The sequence below is a fragment of the Thecamonas trahens genome (assembly GCF_000142905.1).
Source record: "Thecamonas trahens ATCC 50062 unplaced genomic scaffold supercont1.22, whole genome shotgun sequence".
Classification (NCBI taxonomy): domain Eukaryota; order Apusomonadida; family Apusomonadidae; genus Thecamonas; species Thecamonas trahens.
This window is the reverse complement of record NW_013657658.1, coordinates 307,942-322,762: the sequence shown is the minus strand read 5'-3', so window position 1 is coordinate 322,762 and position 14,821 is coordinate 307,942. Positions and strand designations below refer to the sequence as shown.

The 14,821-nt window shown below is 64.1% G+C and overlaps 4 protein-coding genes across 4 annotated transcripts; 3 read left to right on the top strand and 1 right to left on the bottom strand.

Annotated features, from left to right (window-relative positions):
- Positions 1-301: 301 nt before the first annotated feature.
- On the top strand, positions 302-1,306 carry AMSG_05320 (uncharacterized protein; the record flags this gene model as incomplete). The annotated part of the gene is made up of 2 exons (XM_013902576.1): positions 302-350; positions 468-1,306. 2 exons carry the CDS (start codon positions 302-304, stop codon positions 1,304-1,306), a joined length of 888 nt encoding a protein of 295 aa, XP_013758030.1.
- A 30-nt stretch (positions 1,307-1,336) lies between these two features.
- AMSG_05319 (4-alpha-methyl-sterol C4-methyl-oxidase) lies at positions 1,337-2,575 on the bottom strand (the record flags this gene model as incomplete). The annotated part of the gene is made up of 2 exons (XM_013902575.1): positions 1,337-2,038; positions 2,570-2,575. 2 exons carry the CDS (start codon positions 2,573-2,575, stop codon positions 1,337-1,339), a joined length of 708 nt encoding a protein of 235 aa, XP_013758029.1.
- Positions 2,576-2,788: 213 nt separating this feature from the next.
- Positions 2,789-10,992, top strand: AMSG_05318 (uncharacterized protein; the record flags this gene model as incomplete). Its single annotated transcript, XM_013902574.1, has 4 exons — positions 2,789-6,298; positions 6,328-7,343; positions 7,369-7,478; positions 7,513-10,992. Exons 1-4 carry the CDS (start codon positions 2,928-2,930, stop codon positions 10,990-10,992), a joined length of 7,977 nt encoding a protein of 2,658 aa, XP_013758028.1. The 5' UTR covers positions 2,789-2,927.
- Positions 10,993-12,765: 1,773 nt separating this feature from the next.
- Positions 12,766-14,764, top strand: AMSG_05316 (uncharacterized protein). The gene is made up of 4 exons (XM_013902573.1): positions 12,766-12,831; positions 13,000-13,066; positions 13,421-13,531; positions 13,635-14,764. The coding sequence occupies exons 1-4, from the start codon at positions 12,784-12,786 to the stop codon at positions 14,729-14,731; spliced, it is 1,323 nt and encodes a 440-aa protein (XP_013758027.1). The 5' UTR covers positions 12,766-12,783; the 3' UTR covers positions 14,732-14,764.
- Positions 14,765-14,821: the final 57 nt, after the last annotated feature.

Sequence of the window (14,821 nt, the reverse complement as noted above, 5' to 3'; positions counted from 1 at the left end):
TTTGACGGTGAGCGGTGTAATTGAACGAGTGAGTGCAGTGGGGTGGGATGTGGGGTGGTGAGGGCTGCTGCTGTTGGCGGTGAACGGAGTTTGAAGCAAGGTGGATGTTGGGGGGGGGGGTTGGAGGTTGGGGGGTGGGGGGAGTGGACGTCAAAAAATAGTAGTTGTTGTGCTGAGGGAAGGAAGGGGGGGGGGTTGAGGCGAATCTCGAGTGGACAGGTGCCACTTGCCAGTGACGGTGAGGGTGAGGTGTGGGAGTGTGTAGGTAGGGTCATACCTGACGCTGGAATTAGGAGAGAGCATGTCAAAGGTCTCGGGAGATGGAAAGCGAAAGAGCGGCGAGGATGGGCGTGGAGGACAGCGGGGGCAGCGGGGGCAGCGCGGGCAGCGGGGGCAGCGGGGACCGCGGCGAGGGGGGCGGCGGCGTGGCGGAGAAGGAACGGGCGAACATTTCGGTGGCGCGCGAGGGACGGGCAAGGGCAAGGCAGCTGGGGCCGCGAGTCGGGGTCGACAACGGCAAGAATCAGCGGATCACTTTGTCTCGATCCGCATCGACGACGTGGTAGCGCTCGACGGGCTGCGCAAGGTGCAGGAGGCTGTGGTGGCGATCGAGCCGGAGGCCGCGCCCACCCTGATTGCTATTCCTAAGATCCACCTCACGCTGTGTGTGCTTCGGCTCGGGCGCGGTGATGAGCCTGCTGGCATTGCCGCCGCTCGGCGAATTCTGGACGCTGCTGCGCCGGGCATCCAAGCGGTGATGGCCAAGCTGCGCGATGCTGCCGATGGCGTTCAGCCGGCCATCCGGCTCGCAGGCCTCGAGTCTTTCCGCAATGGCCAGGTCCTGTTCGCGCAAGTCCCGCCATGGGCGCGTGCTGCGACGCTGGCACACTCGTCGCTGACCAACGTTGACGTTATCGGAGCGCTGCAAGAGATTGCTGCCGATCTCCACGCCCGGTTCGATGCCGAAGGTCTCGCCTTTCCGCCGCAGCAGCCGTGGGCCGGCTTTACCCCGCACTGCACGCTCGCCAAGTCGCGGACGTCAGTCAAGGCGCGGCCTGCGCTTTGCCGAGCGGTCCCGCGCGTGACGCAGTCGATCACGGTCTTTGGCGATCAGGATCTGGTTGCCCTCGACCTGTGTCGGATGGAGGCTGTCGATGACGACGGCTACTACGCCACCCGAGCCTCCATCTCGCTACTGCACAGCGAGAGCAAGCCGCCGGCAGTGATGTCGGCCCGTGCTGCGGTAGCGTCGGCGCTACCGCTCGTTCTCGAGCCCGGAGTGGCCAGTCATGCAGATGTGGTTTAGTTTTGAACTCGTGCAACGGCGGAGATCGGGCTACTTGGCTTTGGCCTTTGCTGCGGCGGTAGCGAGCTTGTGCTTGTGGCGGAGGTAAGCCTCGTCGGTGTGGAAGATCATGTCAAAGACCGAGAAAAAGGTGCCAAAGCAGCCGACGTTGTGCGAGTGATGAAAGTCGTGCTTGCCGGCGACGTCCATAAAGTGGAAGGGCGACCAAGGAAAGGCATAGCCCGAGTGGGCGTCGACCGTCTCAAGCACCCGCAGCGCAAGCCAGACCAGCAGCGTGGCCAGATGCGGGCCGACCAGCAACATGCCGGCCAGAGTGGGAATGGCGTTGGCAAGGAGATCCTCAACCGGGTGGGCAAACTCAGAGGCAATGCCCACGGCGGCATGGTAGCGATGATGCTGCTTGTGAATGGCCTTGTACAAGGCTTTCGTATGGAGCGTCCGATGAGCAAAGTAGAAGAGAGTCTCATTGACGGCGACGGCGACAGCGATCTGCCACACCATCTCCCAAGCCGATGGCAGCTGCGGCGAGATGTGGAAGCCCATGGCCTTGAAGGGAATGTACAGATACCACAACAGAAGCGGTTGGACGATCAAATGATTGATGACAATGGTCTTCACCGTCTCTGCCAGCAGTGATCCCGATGGAAACTTGGCGCTCTGGATCTTGTACTCGCGGAACAGGCCCAACCAATGAACAGCAAAGAGTGCCACATTGACGCCCACAAACACCATCTCGTGCACAGCAAAGGCAGCTGCCGTGAACAGCGTCCGTTCAGAGTAGGGGAAGGAGGTCACTAGTCCAGCCCACCATCCTTCAACACCAGACATGGCCATATCCGCCTCGAATAGGAGGGGGGGGGGGTGGCTGGATGCGTGTGTGGAGACGTGGTGCCGCACGCGAAGTGTCAGGCAAGGAGGGCCGGGCGGGGCATGTCTCCACCACCAACACCACCACCATTGTGCTGCCGCCACTGACACGGCCACCGAACCACCTCGATCAAGCCGAGATACTTGAACACTTTGACACACACACACACACCACACACACACACAAACCTCCTCTCACATACACACCTTCCCCTTTCTCTTTTCCTCGTGTTCTCCTCTCCTCTCCCGCAACCGATCCCACATCCCCACACCCCCACACACCCGCGCCCCCCCCCTGCCCGTGTCGGCTGTCGACTGTCGGCGGCGATCGATCGCGCGCGCGCGCGACACTCTGACCTTCCTCCCCCTCCCAAACCCCAGCCCCTGCACAGGCACAGGCATAGGTATACGCCCCTCTCCTCCACCCCACAACCTCATCCCACTCAAGCCTCCAGCTTAGCCTCTGCGCTTTCTGTGGGAGTGACTGTGGTGGGAGTGGCAAGCAATGGTACGAGGGTATGGTCATGGCATGCAGGGCTTGGCAGCTGCTGTGGTCGTCCTTCTCACCATGTTCCTCTTAGCTACCACCCGGCCTGCGGATGGTTCGTCACCACCGACATGGTCACCGCAAGGTCATCTGGATCCAAGTGGAAGTACCGATGCTGACCAAGACATTAATCCTGCTGTTGCTGTCTTTACCGTCCCAGGTGGCGTCGCTAGAGCTGCCGTCTTGGCTGTATGGTCCAGTCGTGGCATGGCCGGCTCGGACGCCGACCTCGTCTACGTCGTCTCGCTCGATGCTGGTGTGAGTTGGACAAGCCCTGCACTGGTTGTTCCGGCTGCTGCGACAACAGACTCGGCGGCCGATGACGACATCGCCGCTGCGCTCGCGCTCTCGGCAGACGGCTCGACGGTAGTCGTCGCCTGGACCGCCGTAGGCGCCGACGAGGACATTGTCGCCGCGGTCTACAACGTCGCCGCAGGCGCGTTTGAGGCCACTTCGCCGCACTACGTCAACACCAATTACGCCGCCGACTCGGGTGATGACCGCGCTGTCGCCTTGATCGCCACCGCAGACGGCTCCATGCTCGCCGTGTGGCAGTCGGACGAGTCTGCCGTCGGCTCGGCCGGCGCACTCGGCACCGACATCGACCTGCTTGTCGCCCGGTCATCCGACAACGGACGAAGCTGGGCTTCGCCGGAGCCGCTCTTCCCCGCGCTGGCCACCGCGGACTCTCAGTCCGAGTATGCGCCTGCTTTTGCCGCACCCATGCTGGCGGGATCGCCGCTCGGCCTCGTCTGGTACGCGCCTGGCTCGTGGGGCGGCGGTGTGAGCACCGGCTCCGACTTTGAAATCTTCTTTGCCACCTCGACAGACGCCGCCGGCGCTATCTGGACCGCGCCCTTACGGATCGCGTCCAATGCGGCGTCCGACGGCTCCGCCCGCGACTACTCGCCGAGCCTGTCCGTCTCCACTGACGGGGTGTGGACCGTGACCTGGCACTCGGAGGCCACTTCGTACACCCGCCCGTCCACAGGCACCTTTGTTGCTCTTGGCTCCGACACCGACATTCTGTACTCGCGCTCGGTCGACGGCGGAGCGTCATGGTCGGCAGTCAACATCCTCAACGTCAACGCACCGTCCGACGACGGCAACGACCACTCGGTTGCAATCCGCTACGCCGCGGCAGATCCTTGCATTGTTGTCGCGCTCTGGGTCTCGTCGTCGACCCTCTCATCGACGCTTGGTGCTGACGACGACATCCTGGTCACACATTCAATCAATGGCGGTTCATCGTTTGCTGCGCCGAGCGCACTCGAGCCGAGCGCGTCGTCAGACTCGCTGCCGCAGGCCGAGCCGACCGTGGTCGGCACGGTCAACGGCTCGTTTACTGCCGTCTATGCCGGCATGACCTCGGGCACCTTTGACTGGGACATCTACTCGGCAGTGGCAAGTCCCGGCTCCGCAGCCACCTGTGGCAACGGTGTGGTCGAGTGCGGCGAGGCGTGCGACCCGGTAGACGGCGACTGGTCGTGCTGTGACCCCGTGACTTGCAGCTTCCGTCCGGCCTCGGCCGTCTGTCGCCCGGCTGCCTCAGACTGCGACTTGCCCGAGACCTGTACCGGGACGTCGGCTGTCTGCCCGGCCGACGTCGCCAAGGCCGCCGGCGCGCCATGTGAAGATGGCTCTATCTGCACCACTGGCGACACCTGCGCCGGATCGCCGTCGCGGACCTGTGTCTCGGGCACTGTGGTCTGCGTCTGCGGCAACGGCGTGGTCGAGGGGCCCGAAGCCTGCGACCACGGAGGCGCGCCGGGCACGTGCTGCTCCTCGTCTTGCTCTATTGAGCCATCAGGCGTCATCTGCCGCTTTCCGACTGGACCCTGCGACGTCGAAGAGCGATGCGATGGTGTCTCGGCGTCTTGCCCGGCCAACGCCTACGCCCCGGCCTCGACTGTCTGCCGCGCCGCAGCTTCGTCGTGCGACGTACCCGAGACCTGCTCAGGCTCGGCGCCGTCGTGTCCGGCCAACTCATACACCGCTGCGGGCACCTCGTGCAACGATGGCGCAAGTTGCTCGGTTGCCGACGCCTGCGATGGCTACGGCACTTGCATCGGCGACCGGTCTGCCTGTCCGCCGCCGCCGCCGTCGCCACCGGGCACAGCGTCCCCGCCGCCGCCGGGCGGCCTCCCGTCACCTCCGCCGCCACCGCCGTCACCGCCACCACCCACGTTTTCGCCACCGCCACCGCCGCCGCCAGGAACCCCAAGTTCACCCAACAACCCGCCTCCTCCGCCGCCAGCCTCATCGCCGCCACCTCCGCCTCCGCCGGGCGCGTCGTCGCCACCACCGCCGCCAGGCGCAGTCTCGACTGCCACCGGTATCGGCATTGTTTCGCCGTCGTCGGCACCATCACCTCTTGTCGAGCCGACCTCGTTCTGGTTTTGGGTCTTCTGGCTTGTCCTTCTCATTCTCTGCTGCCTCCTCCTCCTGTTTCTCCTTGTCCGCTACCGGCGGCGGCACAACGGGCTCGTCGTTCCGGTGGCCTACGCGCCGGGTGATGCCAACAAGCCGGGCATCGACATCACACTCACTCCTAACACGCCGCTGCCAAGCGCGGCGCTGCCGTTCATCAACGCTGCTTCTGGCACCGACGCAACTGCTGCCAATCCTGACACTGCTGGGCCATCGGCACCAAACACCGCCGAGCTCGAGGCCCAGCTCGTGCTGCTCAATGATGAGCGATCTGCTGTTCTTCACCAAGAGGCCGACCTCAAAGCCAAAAAGGCCGAGCTCGTTCGCAAGGCTAAGAAGCTCAAGCAGGCCCAGGCCAAGTTTCGGGAGAAGATGCAAGCCATGGAGGCTGCTCGCGCCACCGCGAGTGTCGAGCCGGGTGCACCTCTTCTCCACCCTACCGAAGACGAGGGTGTTCAGACTGAGGCTCCCTCGGTGGCGACGGCTGCGGTGGCGGCCACAGACAATCCAGCCCTCGCCGAACTGCATGAGGAGCACCAGCGGCTGCTCAAGGTCAAGGCTGAGCTCGATGCTGAAGAGAACGAGCTGTCCGAGCTCAAGTCGCAGCTGGCGGCGAGAAAGAACGAGCTTGATGAGCGTGAGGCGTCGGTGAGCGCACGCGAAAAGGAGCTTACCGCGCTGCGGGCGCAGCTGGAACCACGGCTGGCGGCACAGCGTGAGGAATTTGAGACTGCGTCAGCCGAACGGCTAGCTGCCGACGCTGCCGAGTTTGCCGAGGCGCTGCATCTGGCGGCGCCGCCTGTCGAGTCGACTGACGACGTGGCTGCGCGGCGCGCCGAGCTCGAGGCGCAGATGGAGCAGGTCGAAACGCTGCGGACCTCGCTTTCGCTGCAGGCTGCCGCCATTGACCCTGCAGACGCGTCCAAACAACAGGCAATGGACTCGCTGGCGACGCTAGTTGAAGAAAAGGACTCATTCGTGAGTTCTCAGCTTGCGGCGCTTAGGCTGCGCGAGATGGAGCTCAACGGCGCGTCGCTCGAAGACATGGCGCGCGAACGCGCCAAGGTCCAGGCCGAGCTCCATGCCCAGTTGGCAGCGGCAACGTCTGCGCGCCGTGAAAAGACCTCAAGCGCAAGGCGCGGCTGCGGGTTCTCACCCATAGCGACCGTAGCAGCAGCGATCGCTCGGCGCGGTCGCGCGAGAGCTCGGCCGAGCCGGGCGTCTCCAGCGGCGGAGCCGGTGCTCGACCAGAGGACGGGTCGGGTGATGTGGAGGCAGCAGCTTCTGGCAGCGCTGCTCCTGGCTCCCCGCCCGGAAGCAGCAAGAGTGCGGACCACGACTCGTCGTGCTCGCCGTCCGGCTCGGGCATCTCGCACATCATAGCAATGCCCCACCTCGACGGCGACCGGACGAAGGACAAACTGGTGGCAACCAAGGCCGAGCTCAAAGACCGAATCCAGACGCTGCGCAAGCGTGAAGCCCAGCTCGCTGCTGCCGAGGCCCGCCTCGAGCCAGGGCGCGATGCTGAGAAGCTGCACACGCTGCGGCAACGCAAAATCCAAGTGCGAGAGGAGCTTGCCGAGTCGGAGCATACGCTCGACTCGGTGGTCACCGTCCTCGGTGTCCTCTATGAAGGCGACGGTGTCGGTGGCAAGGTTGACGACGACGGGTCTACACACGATGTGGATAGTCCAGCGGCCGCAACACCTCATCGCGTCGCATCGCCGGGCTCGCCCGGCCTTGACAGCGGGTACTCAAAGCTTCAAAGCCGCGACCGCGAGCTGCAGCGGCGGCTAGACCAGGTGGCCCGCGAGCGGGTGGTTGTCGAGAGCAAGCTTGCAAGGGCAGAGTCGACCGGCGAGGTTGCTGCGCTCAAGCGGCAGTTGGCGCAGCTGGAGAAGCAGAACACGACCATCGAGGAGCAGCGGGTGCAGGTTCAGCGGATGCGAGCGACACGCTCGCCGTCCATCACCGAGCTGGTTGGCACCGGCTCGCGTCCATCGTCGCGGACCTCGCCCAAGCCGTCGTCCCCTCTGGCGATGCACGGCGGGACGCCTGCGCGCGAAGACGCGCTGCTGGTCACTGCTGTTCGGGCCGCAGAAGGTGGAAATGCGATCCAAGAGGACGGGTCCTGGTCGGGCTCGGGCTCGGGCTCGGGCTCAGGCTCAGGCTCAGGCTCGGGCCCGGGTTCGGGTTCGAGTTCGAGTTCCGGCTCAAGTTCGTCCGTCAAGCTGTCTCTCTGGTGCGGATGATGGCCCTGGTGCGATGGACTCGCCGTCGGCTTCTCGAATGCGCAAGCGCCAGCCGCTCCCGAAACTCGAGGATCAGGTCGAGCTGCTGTATGCCCAACTTGCTGGCCAAGGACGCGATTGGGTCTGGCGGCAGCAAAGGACAAGCGACTCGCAAGCCCAAGATTGAGAAGCGAGTGGCCCGTCTCGAACGGGTTCTCGCCAAGATCACACCGACTCTAGTTGACGCTCCGCTTGTCGAGGCCCATGCTGTGCGGCAGACCGAAGTGGCCAGGGAGGCTGGCGTGGACGCCACCCATCCAGTGTTGCTGCGACTAGAGAAGGCGCTGCCAGGTGCCGGAGTCCGTGCAGCGGGCCAGGGCAAGGCGTCGGCCACGGCGTCGGCCAAGACGTCTGGCAAAGCGGCCGCGTCAGCCGAGACTCGGACCGCTTCGGGAGCAGGCAAGACAGGTGAATCGGGGCCGCTTAAGGCCACGGCGGCGCTACAAAGCCGCTCAGGCTCAGAGGCCAGCTCGGACTCGAGCCGGGCTCGGGCTCGGGCTTCACGCTCGGGACCGAGCTCCGGGTCGGGCTCAGATGCTGACGATGGCGATGCACCAGCATCGTCCGAGTCGAGCCCGGGCAAGAAGCAGCAAAAGGAGGCGGCCGAGCTGGAGCAGAAGCTTGCGCCGATGCTGGAACAGATGGGCAAAGAGTCGACCGAGGTGCAGCTGAAGCAGATGATGACGTCCGGCGGTGGAAGGGCTGGGTCGGCGTCACGGAAGCGCTCGACACTGGAGACCGACAGGGTGCCAGGCGAGGTGGACGCGGCGCATGCTCGTGTGGAGGCGTTGACAACTGTGACAGCCGAGCTGACGGCCAAGGAGCTCGGACTCCATGACCTGCACTCTGAGCTCGCGGGCGAAAAGTCGACCAAGCAAGGCGACTCGCAGCTGGCCGAGCTTGGCGAGTCGATTCTAGATAACTCGACCCAGGTCCGTGAGCACCAGGAGGTCAAGCTGGACGCGCTACGGGCGCGGACGAGGACGCTGTCGGAACACACCCGTGCGCTCAAAGCCAGCGCTCGCACCGCGGTGCGGCAGAAGATCAGCGCAGAAGAAGCCGCATTGCGAGGCGAGATCTCTGCCCGGCGCGGCCTAGTCCGCGGCGCGGCGCACCAGCGGCACGAGCGTGTCTCATCTCAGGTGCTGGCGACGCTGGAGCGGCAGCTGGCAGAGGTTCACTACGCCGACCAGGTGCTTGCGGTTGAACCACCACCCAAGCCCAAAGGTGGAGGGCGTGGGCGTAGCTCGCTACTGCAGCGCGGACGCGGACGTGGGCGCGCCGGCGGCGCATCTACCAAGGACGATGCCCGCGCTGCCGCGGTTCGCCACTTCCAGACCCAGGCCGGGAAGACGCAGATCGAGCTGCGCAAGGTAGAGAGCCAGCTGGCGGCAGCGCAAGAGGCTGGTAGCGGATCTGATGTGACTCGTGCACTTGACGATCGGCGCGTGGTGCTCGAGCGCCGGCTAGTTTATCTCGAGGCACAGCAACTCGACGGCAAGGCACGGTTCAAGGCGCTGCACCAAGCCAACGCCGAGGTTGTGCGGCTGGAGGCCAAGCTTGATGCCGCCCAGGCGGCGGGTGACGAGGCCGCAGCTACTGAGGCTGAACGTGCTCTGGACACGGCGCGGTTCCGGGTGGTGGCGGTAGCCAAGGAGTGTGCACATCTGAGCGAGGACGAGGTGGAGACCATCCACGATGAGCTTGTCGCCAGGATTGCCGAGCTGGAGATCCGCGAGGCCGAGGCGCGCGAGGCGGGCGACGAGCAAGCTGTCGAGGCTGCGCGCACTCAGCTGAGCGAGACCCGCTCGCACCAGGCGTTGGTGGATGCGGAGCTGACAGTAGTTCCGGCGTCGCAAGCCGAGAAGCGCAAGAAGATCATGGAGCTTCGCGAGTTTGTGCAGTCGGCTGAGGTGCAGGCGCGCGACCTCGAGTACGAGATTGCAGACTTCCGGTCGCGCGAGGTGGTGCTCGGCTCGTCGGCGCCGAGCGTGGCGTCGCTGCAAGAGCAGCGGAAAAAGGCGAGCGAGGAGCTGCACAAGATGCAGGCGCGTCGGGCAAGCGCAGCGGCGCAGGTGCGGCGGCTGACGGCGGCACTGGCGGCTGACACGGCGCTGCATGGTTCGCTGCGCGAGGTTACCTCTCTCATCAAGCGCAACTCGCGGGTAGTGCACGACGACGAGGGCTCATCTTCGGGCTCGTTGGACGACGACGAGCTGATGGACTCGATGGCGCCGGACGCGTCGCCGGCGTATGTGGCCAAGCTCCGGGCGTACGCTAAGGCGCGCAAGGAGCTCGACGCAGAGCGCGACGGGGCGAGCGCGGCAACCTTGAGCCCGACGCGAGCAAACATCGGTGGCTCGCGCGAGGCATCGCCTCGGCGGTCGCGGTCGACGTCGCCGACGCCGGCGCAGCTGCGCGAAGAGACGTACGTGGCTAGCAAAAACGTGGCGCTTTACCAGCGCTCGTTCCAAGGCGGCAAGGCGGCGAAGCAGTGGCGGACGCTGCTCCACGAGGAGGAGCAGCTGCAGTCGATGATGATGGAGGTGCAAGAGGAGGAAGTGGCGCTTCAGGACCGTGAGGCCAAGCTCCTTGCCTCATATGGGTCTGTGGAGAAAGACATGAGCGACGAGTCTGCGCGGCTCGATGCACAGGATCACGACCTGACCCTTGAGTTCCAGCGGCTGGAGGCGCGGAAAGAAGAGGTGGCGAAGCAGCAGGCTGCACTCGACGCCAAGCACGCCGACATCGACCGGCTCAAGCAGCAGCTGCCGGGCATAGCGCCGAGCGAAAAGCCGCGGCTACATGCGATGATTTCCCAGACGCAGGGCGAGGCACGCAAGCTGAGCAAGGCCGTGGAGAGCGCCAATGTGTCTGTGGACGAGTGGACGCAGGACCTCAAGATCCGAAAGCGCAAGGTACTCGACCGCCGCGAGGTGACAGCCTCCAAGGGTCTCACCATGCGACACCAACTGCTCAAGGTCCGGCAGAAGCAGCATCGGCTCAAAGCGCGACGGTACGATCTCGAGGAGCAAGGCCTCGCGCTCGAGACCGAGAAGCTCGACATCGAGCTCGGTTTCAACGACGACGCCGTGGCGCACATCGAGGACGCCGACAGCGAGATGCACACCCGGATGGAGCAGGTCGAGGCCGCGCAGAGCTCGCTGAGCGGGGCGGGGCGCAAGCTAAACGCGGCCGAGGAGGCCGCGTTGCGTACGCTCAAGGTCGAGCACGCAGCGCTCGCGCGGGCGCTCGCGACAAACGCCAAGAAGCGGACGGCGCTCGACGACGTGCGGGCGCATCTCGACGGGCGCATCGAAGAGACCAAGTCGCACTTTATGCGGCTGGAACGAGCGCGGCGGCGGTGGGCACGGAAGAACGCCAAGTTCCACGAGGACGAGAAGGAGATCATGGCCATGCTCCGCAACAAGGGTCAGTCGCAGGTCGAGTGCATCCTACGCGCCCAGTACGAGATGGGCGGCCTCCACCCGTTTGTGGCCATGAAGTTCCTCGAGCTCTCTTCCCTCGACTGGTTCATCTACGACTTTTAGCAGTAAAGGATCAACGCCAGGCGATGGGTGACATGACATGGATGTGTGTTGTTGTGGCTCATCCATCAGCTGCGTGCTTCCGCCATTGTTCAGTGGCAGCAGCCATGAACGCCAATGGAAGGAACGAATGCCAATGACAACCAACGCCCAAAAGGCAATGACGGCGGTGAATGCCAACAGCGACGGGAACGGGAAAGCGAGCAAAGGGGCGACACACCACACTCTGTGCGTAGTCTAGTCTTGCGTGGAGCTTGACCAGGGGGAGGTGGACCTGTCGGTGACGCATGGGAAAGAACGTGACTTTTGGAGCCGAGGCTACCGTCATGGCTCCTCCGGTCCATGAGCGACGGAGAGGAGGACGAGGTGGCGGTGGCGGTGGCGGGCGGCGGCGTGGCGGTGGAGGAGGTGGTGGTGGTGGTGATGGTGGCGGCGACAGGCATGGGTATGGGTATGGGTTGAATATCATGGGCAAGGCGATGATGTGGCGAACGGATACGGATATGGTGGTGATCAAGGTGGTCATCATGGAGTGGGTCATCATCATCAACATCAACATCACCAGCATCATCATCAACAACGACGTGGATACCATGGCGATGGCGATGGCGATGGCTATGGCTATGCCCATGGTCAGGGCTACGGATATGGTCACCCTCCTGCCAAGTCGGAGTATGCCAAACTGCGGGAGCGGGTGCTGGGACGGGAGCGGGCAAAGAGGGCCAACGGGGGGGTGCCGCCGAGACGGCGATCGGGACGGACGGTGTCGCTGGCGGATGACATGGCCCAGCCGCATGAGCTGCTCAAGGGTGTGGCTGCTGCAATGTCAACCGTCTCGGCTGTTGCTCCAGGCGCCATGACCCGCGAACAGCGGTCAAAGATGGCATCGAGCCAGCCGCGGCGGTCAACACGGCGCAAGTCGCCGGCAGTGTCGCGGCACGCGCGCACGGACGGTTCTCCCCCGGGCGCGGGAAGCAGCGCCGCGCGGGGGACACGAAGGGCAGGGCGCATGGTGATCAAGGAGGTAGCCGAGCCGCGCCAGCCGGGCTGGCAGGTGCAGCGCAAGGCACGCAAGAAGCGGCGCACCGCAGATGTAAGCGTCAAGGGCCGGACAAGCCGCAAGGAGCGCAAGGAAGCCGAGGCCCGCCAAGCCCGGATGTTTCGTGCCCGCCCAGTGCCAAAACTCTCGAATCCCGATGCACGCTCGCCCGGTGGCCGCCAGCGAGGCCACGGCAGGAGCGCGCGTCCCGCCGCGGTCACCCCGGCCGACCTGCACTCGCCGCCGGGTTTTGACAGCGACGACGTACGCGAGTTTGACTACGACTTTCGGCGTGACTCTGGGCACAGCAACAGCCAAGGTTATTACGGTGATGGTCAGAAGTATGGCTACGATGATCACTAGTTTTTAAGAGATCAGGATCCAGATGCTGGCTCTTCAGCTGTCTGAAGAGTCGTACAGCCCTCCCCGATGGCCCCAGCCCGGCCGGGGGGATAGTTGATGTACAGCTCTGTCATCGACTCAATATCACCGGCGGAGGACAATAGTGGCAATCAAGGCAACAAAAGACAACACAAGATTGCCGGCGATGCAAGCTTCGAGAATGAGGTCTCACCAAAGTGGAGCATGATGATGATGATGGTAGCCACCTCCAGCAACGCGCCCAAACTGCGACGTCTTGGCCGGCACACCAGCCAGCCTCTTGCCTTTGCACCTCTGCAGCTCTCTCACAGACCACCTCCTGCCCCCCCCCCCCCCACACCCCCCCTTGGGAGTGGTAGAAGAACAAGACGAGTATGGGAGGCATGGGTGCTGCCGGAGCCGTGGGTGTTCCCATGCGTCATGTAGGTGACTGGGGGGGGATGTGAGGGTGGGTGACCTGCGCCTCGTGACTTGGTTGGGAGGGAGAGGCGCGAGAGGGTGAGGCGGGGGGGGAGACAGGGGGGGAGGGAGGGGGGGGCATAGGCATAATATCAATACTTATGGATGTATGGGGGATGGGGGGCGTGCAGGTGGAGGATGCTCATTATGCTCGGAATTGGATTGGGTTCTTTATCATGGGCACCATCAACAACTTTGGTACGGGCCAGCAAGAATGGAGGAGGAGGGGAGGGGGGGGAGGGGAGGGGAGGGGAGGGGAGGGGAGGGGGGGGTAGAAGGTCGACGATCTGATGGCGGTTCGACGAGTCGGATGGGTCTTGACCAGCTGATGAGATCTTTACAGGCCGCAACTTGATGGCAGATCGCAGATCGCAGTCTGCCGACAGAAGGCGGCAAGATAGAGTGTGATGAGCAGGAGAGCGAGAAAGGGGGGGGGGGGGGGATCGAGAGATTGAGATGGGTCAAGTCACGTAGGAGGCTGCTTCATCCTTTATTTCCTGCCCACCATCGGCTGCGCCACATCTACTCACCCCCATCCCAATGCCATCGCAGCTTACGTGGCAGTCAACTCCAAGTCGAAGGACCTTGCCAAGCAGTTTCACAAAGAGTCTGCTATCGGAGCCATCCTATGGGCCAATGTGGCGACGGGTGCGCTCATTCAGAGTACGTTGACGAGTGATGGGGAGGTCTTAGTTGCGAGAGAGGGGTGGGAGAAGGGAGAAGGGGGGAGGGCAGTACTTACAACATCCGAGGTGGCCACACGCAGTGATCAATGCGGCGTTTCTGGAACGGACGTCGACATCAAAGCGGATGACGGTGGTGGCGGCTCTGTTCCTGGCCGGCCTGACCGCCATCGCCTTCTCCCCCGACGTTGACTTTTACTTTATGCTCTTTGCCGTCGTCCTTGTCGGGACCGGCACCTCATTTGGCCAGTGCGTCATGGTCGGTGAGCTCAAGCGGTACTCGCCGACCATGGTTGGCGGCTGGTCGTCTGGCACCGGCCTGGCCGGCATTGCCGGCTCGTTCACCATGATTCTGTTCTCATATCTGGAGCTCTCGGTGGCACTCACCTTTTTCCTCCTCCTCCCGCTTGTCGCCATCTACGTCTTCACCTTTTTCATCGTCCTCAAGCCGCCTACCGCTGATGATGACTCGGACGGTGTGGCCAAGAAGGCGCTGGGCGCGGTGAGCGTCGCCGCCTCGCTCAACACCGATGCCAAGCTCGAGGCCGGGTCCGCCGTCTCGGAGCGGACCGCGCTCATCTCGCCGATTGACGCCAGCGTGGTCCAGCCGGGCGTCGAGGTCGGGCCTCCGAACGAGACCGGCGCCCAGCGGGTCTTGCGCTGCCTCCGCCTCGTCACCTGGCTCGGCCTCAACATGGGCGCCGTCTACTTTTTCGAGTACTGGATCTCGGTCGGATGCGCCGCCGACGCCGAGCCGCACCACATCTCGCCGCGGGCCTCGTTCTGGGAGCGCAAGTCGTTTGTCATCCTCGCCGCCTGCTACCAGCTCGGTGTCTTTGTCTCGCGCTCCTCGCTGCGCTTCTTCAAGATTTCGCGCATCGAGATCCTCACCGTCCTCCAGGGCCTCAACCTTGGCTTCTGGCTCGCCGACGACATCTACAAGTGGATGCCGTACTACATCCAGTTTGTGGCCATGTTCTACGTCGGCCTCCTCGGCGGCACCTCGTTTGTCAACACCCTTTTCAAGGCCTCCAACGATCCGCGCACCCCCGAATCCGACCGCAAGCTCACCCTCTACATCATCCTCATCTTTGTCAACGTTGGCATCGGCCTTGCTGCCGCCGCCGTCCTCATTGCCGACGCCACCTTTCTCGCCGATCAGGTTCCCAAGAACAACTAGCCCTCTGCCTCGCCTAAACCGAGCCTCTCTCTCTCTCTCTCTCTCTCTCTCCTCCTCCCTCCCCTCCCTCCCTCCCGTCCCGTACCCCGT

Coding starts and splice junctions, on each gene's coding strand:
- AMSG_05316 (XM_013902573.1), top strand. CDS start 12,784: ATGGGAGGCATGGGTGCTGCCGGAGCCGTGGGTGTTCCCATGCGTCAT. Junction 13,067..13,420: donor GGGCACCATCAACAACTTTG/GTACGGGCCAGC, acceptor ATGCCATCGCAG/CTTACGTGGCAGTCAACTCC. Junction 13,532..13,634: donor GACGGGTGCGCTCATTCAGA/GTACGTTGACGA, acceptor GGCCACACGCAG/TGATCAATGCGGCGTTTCTG.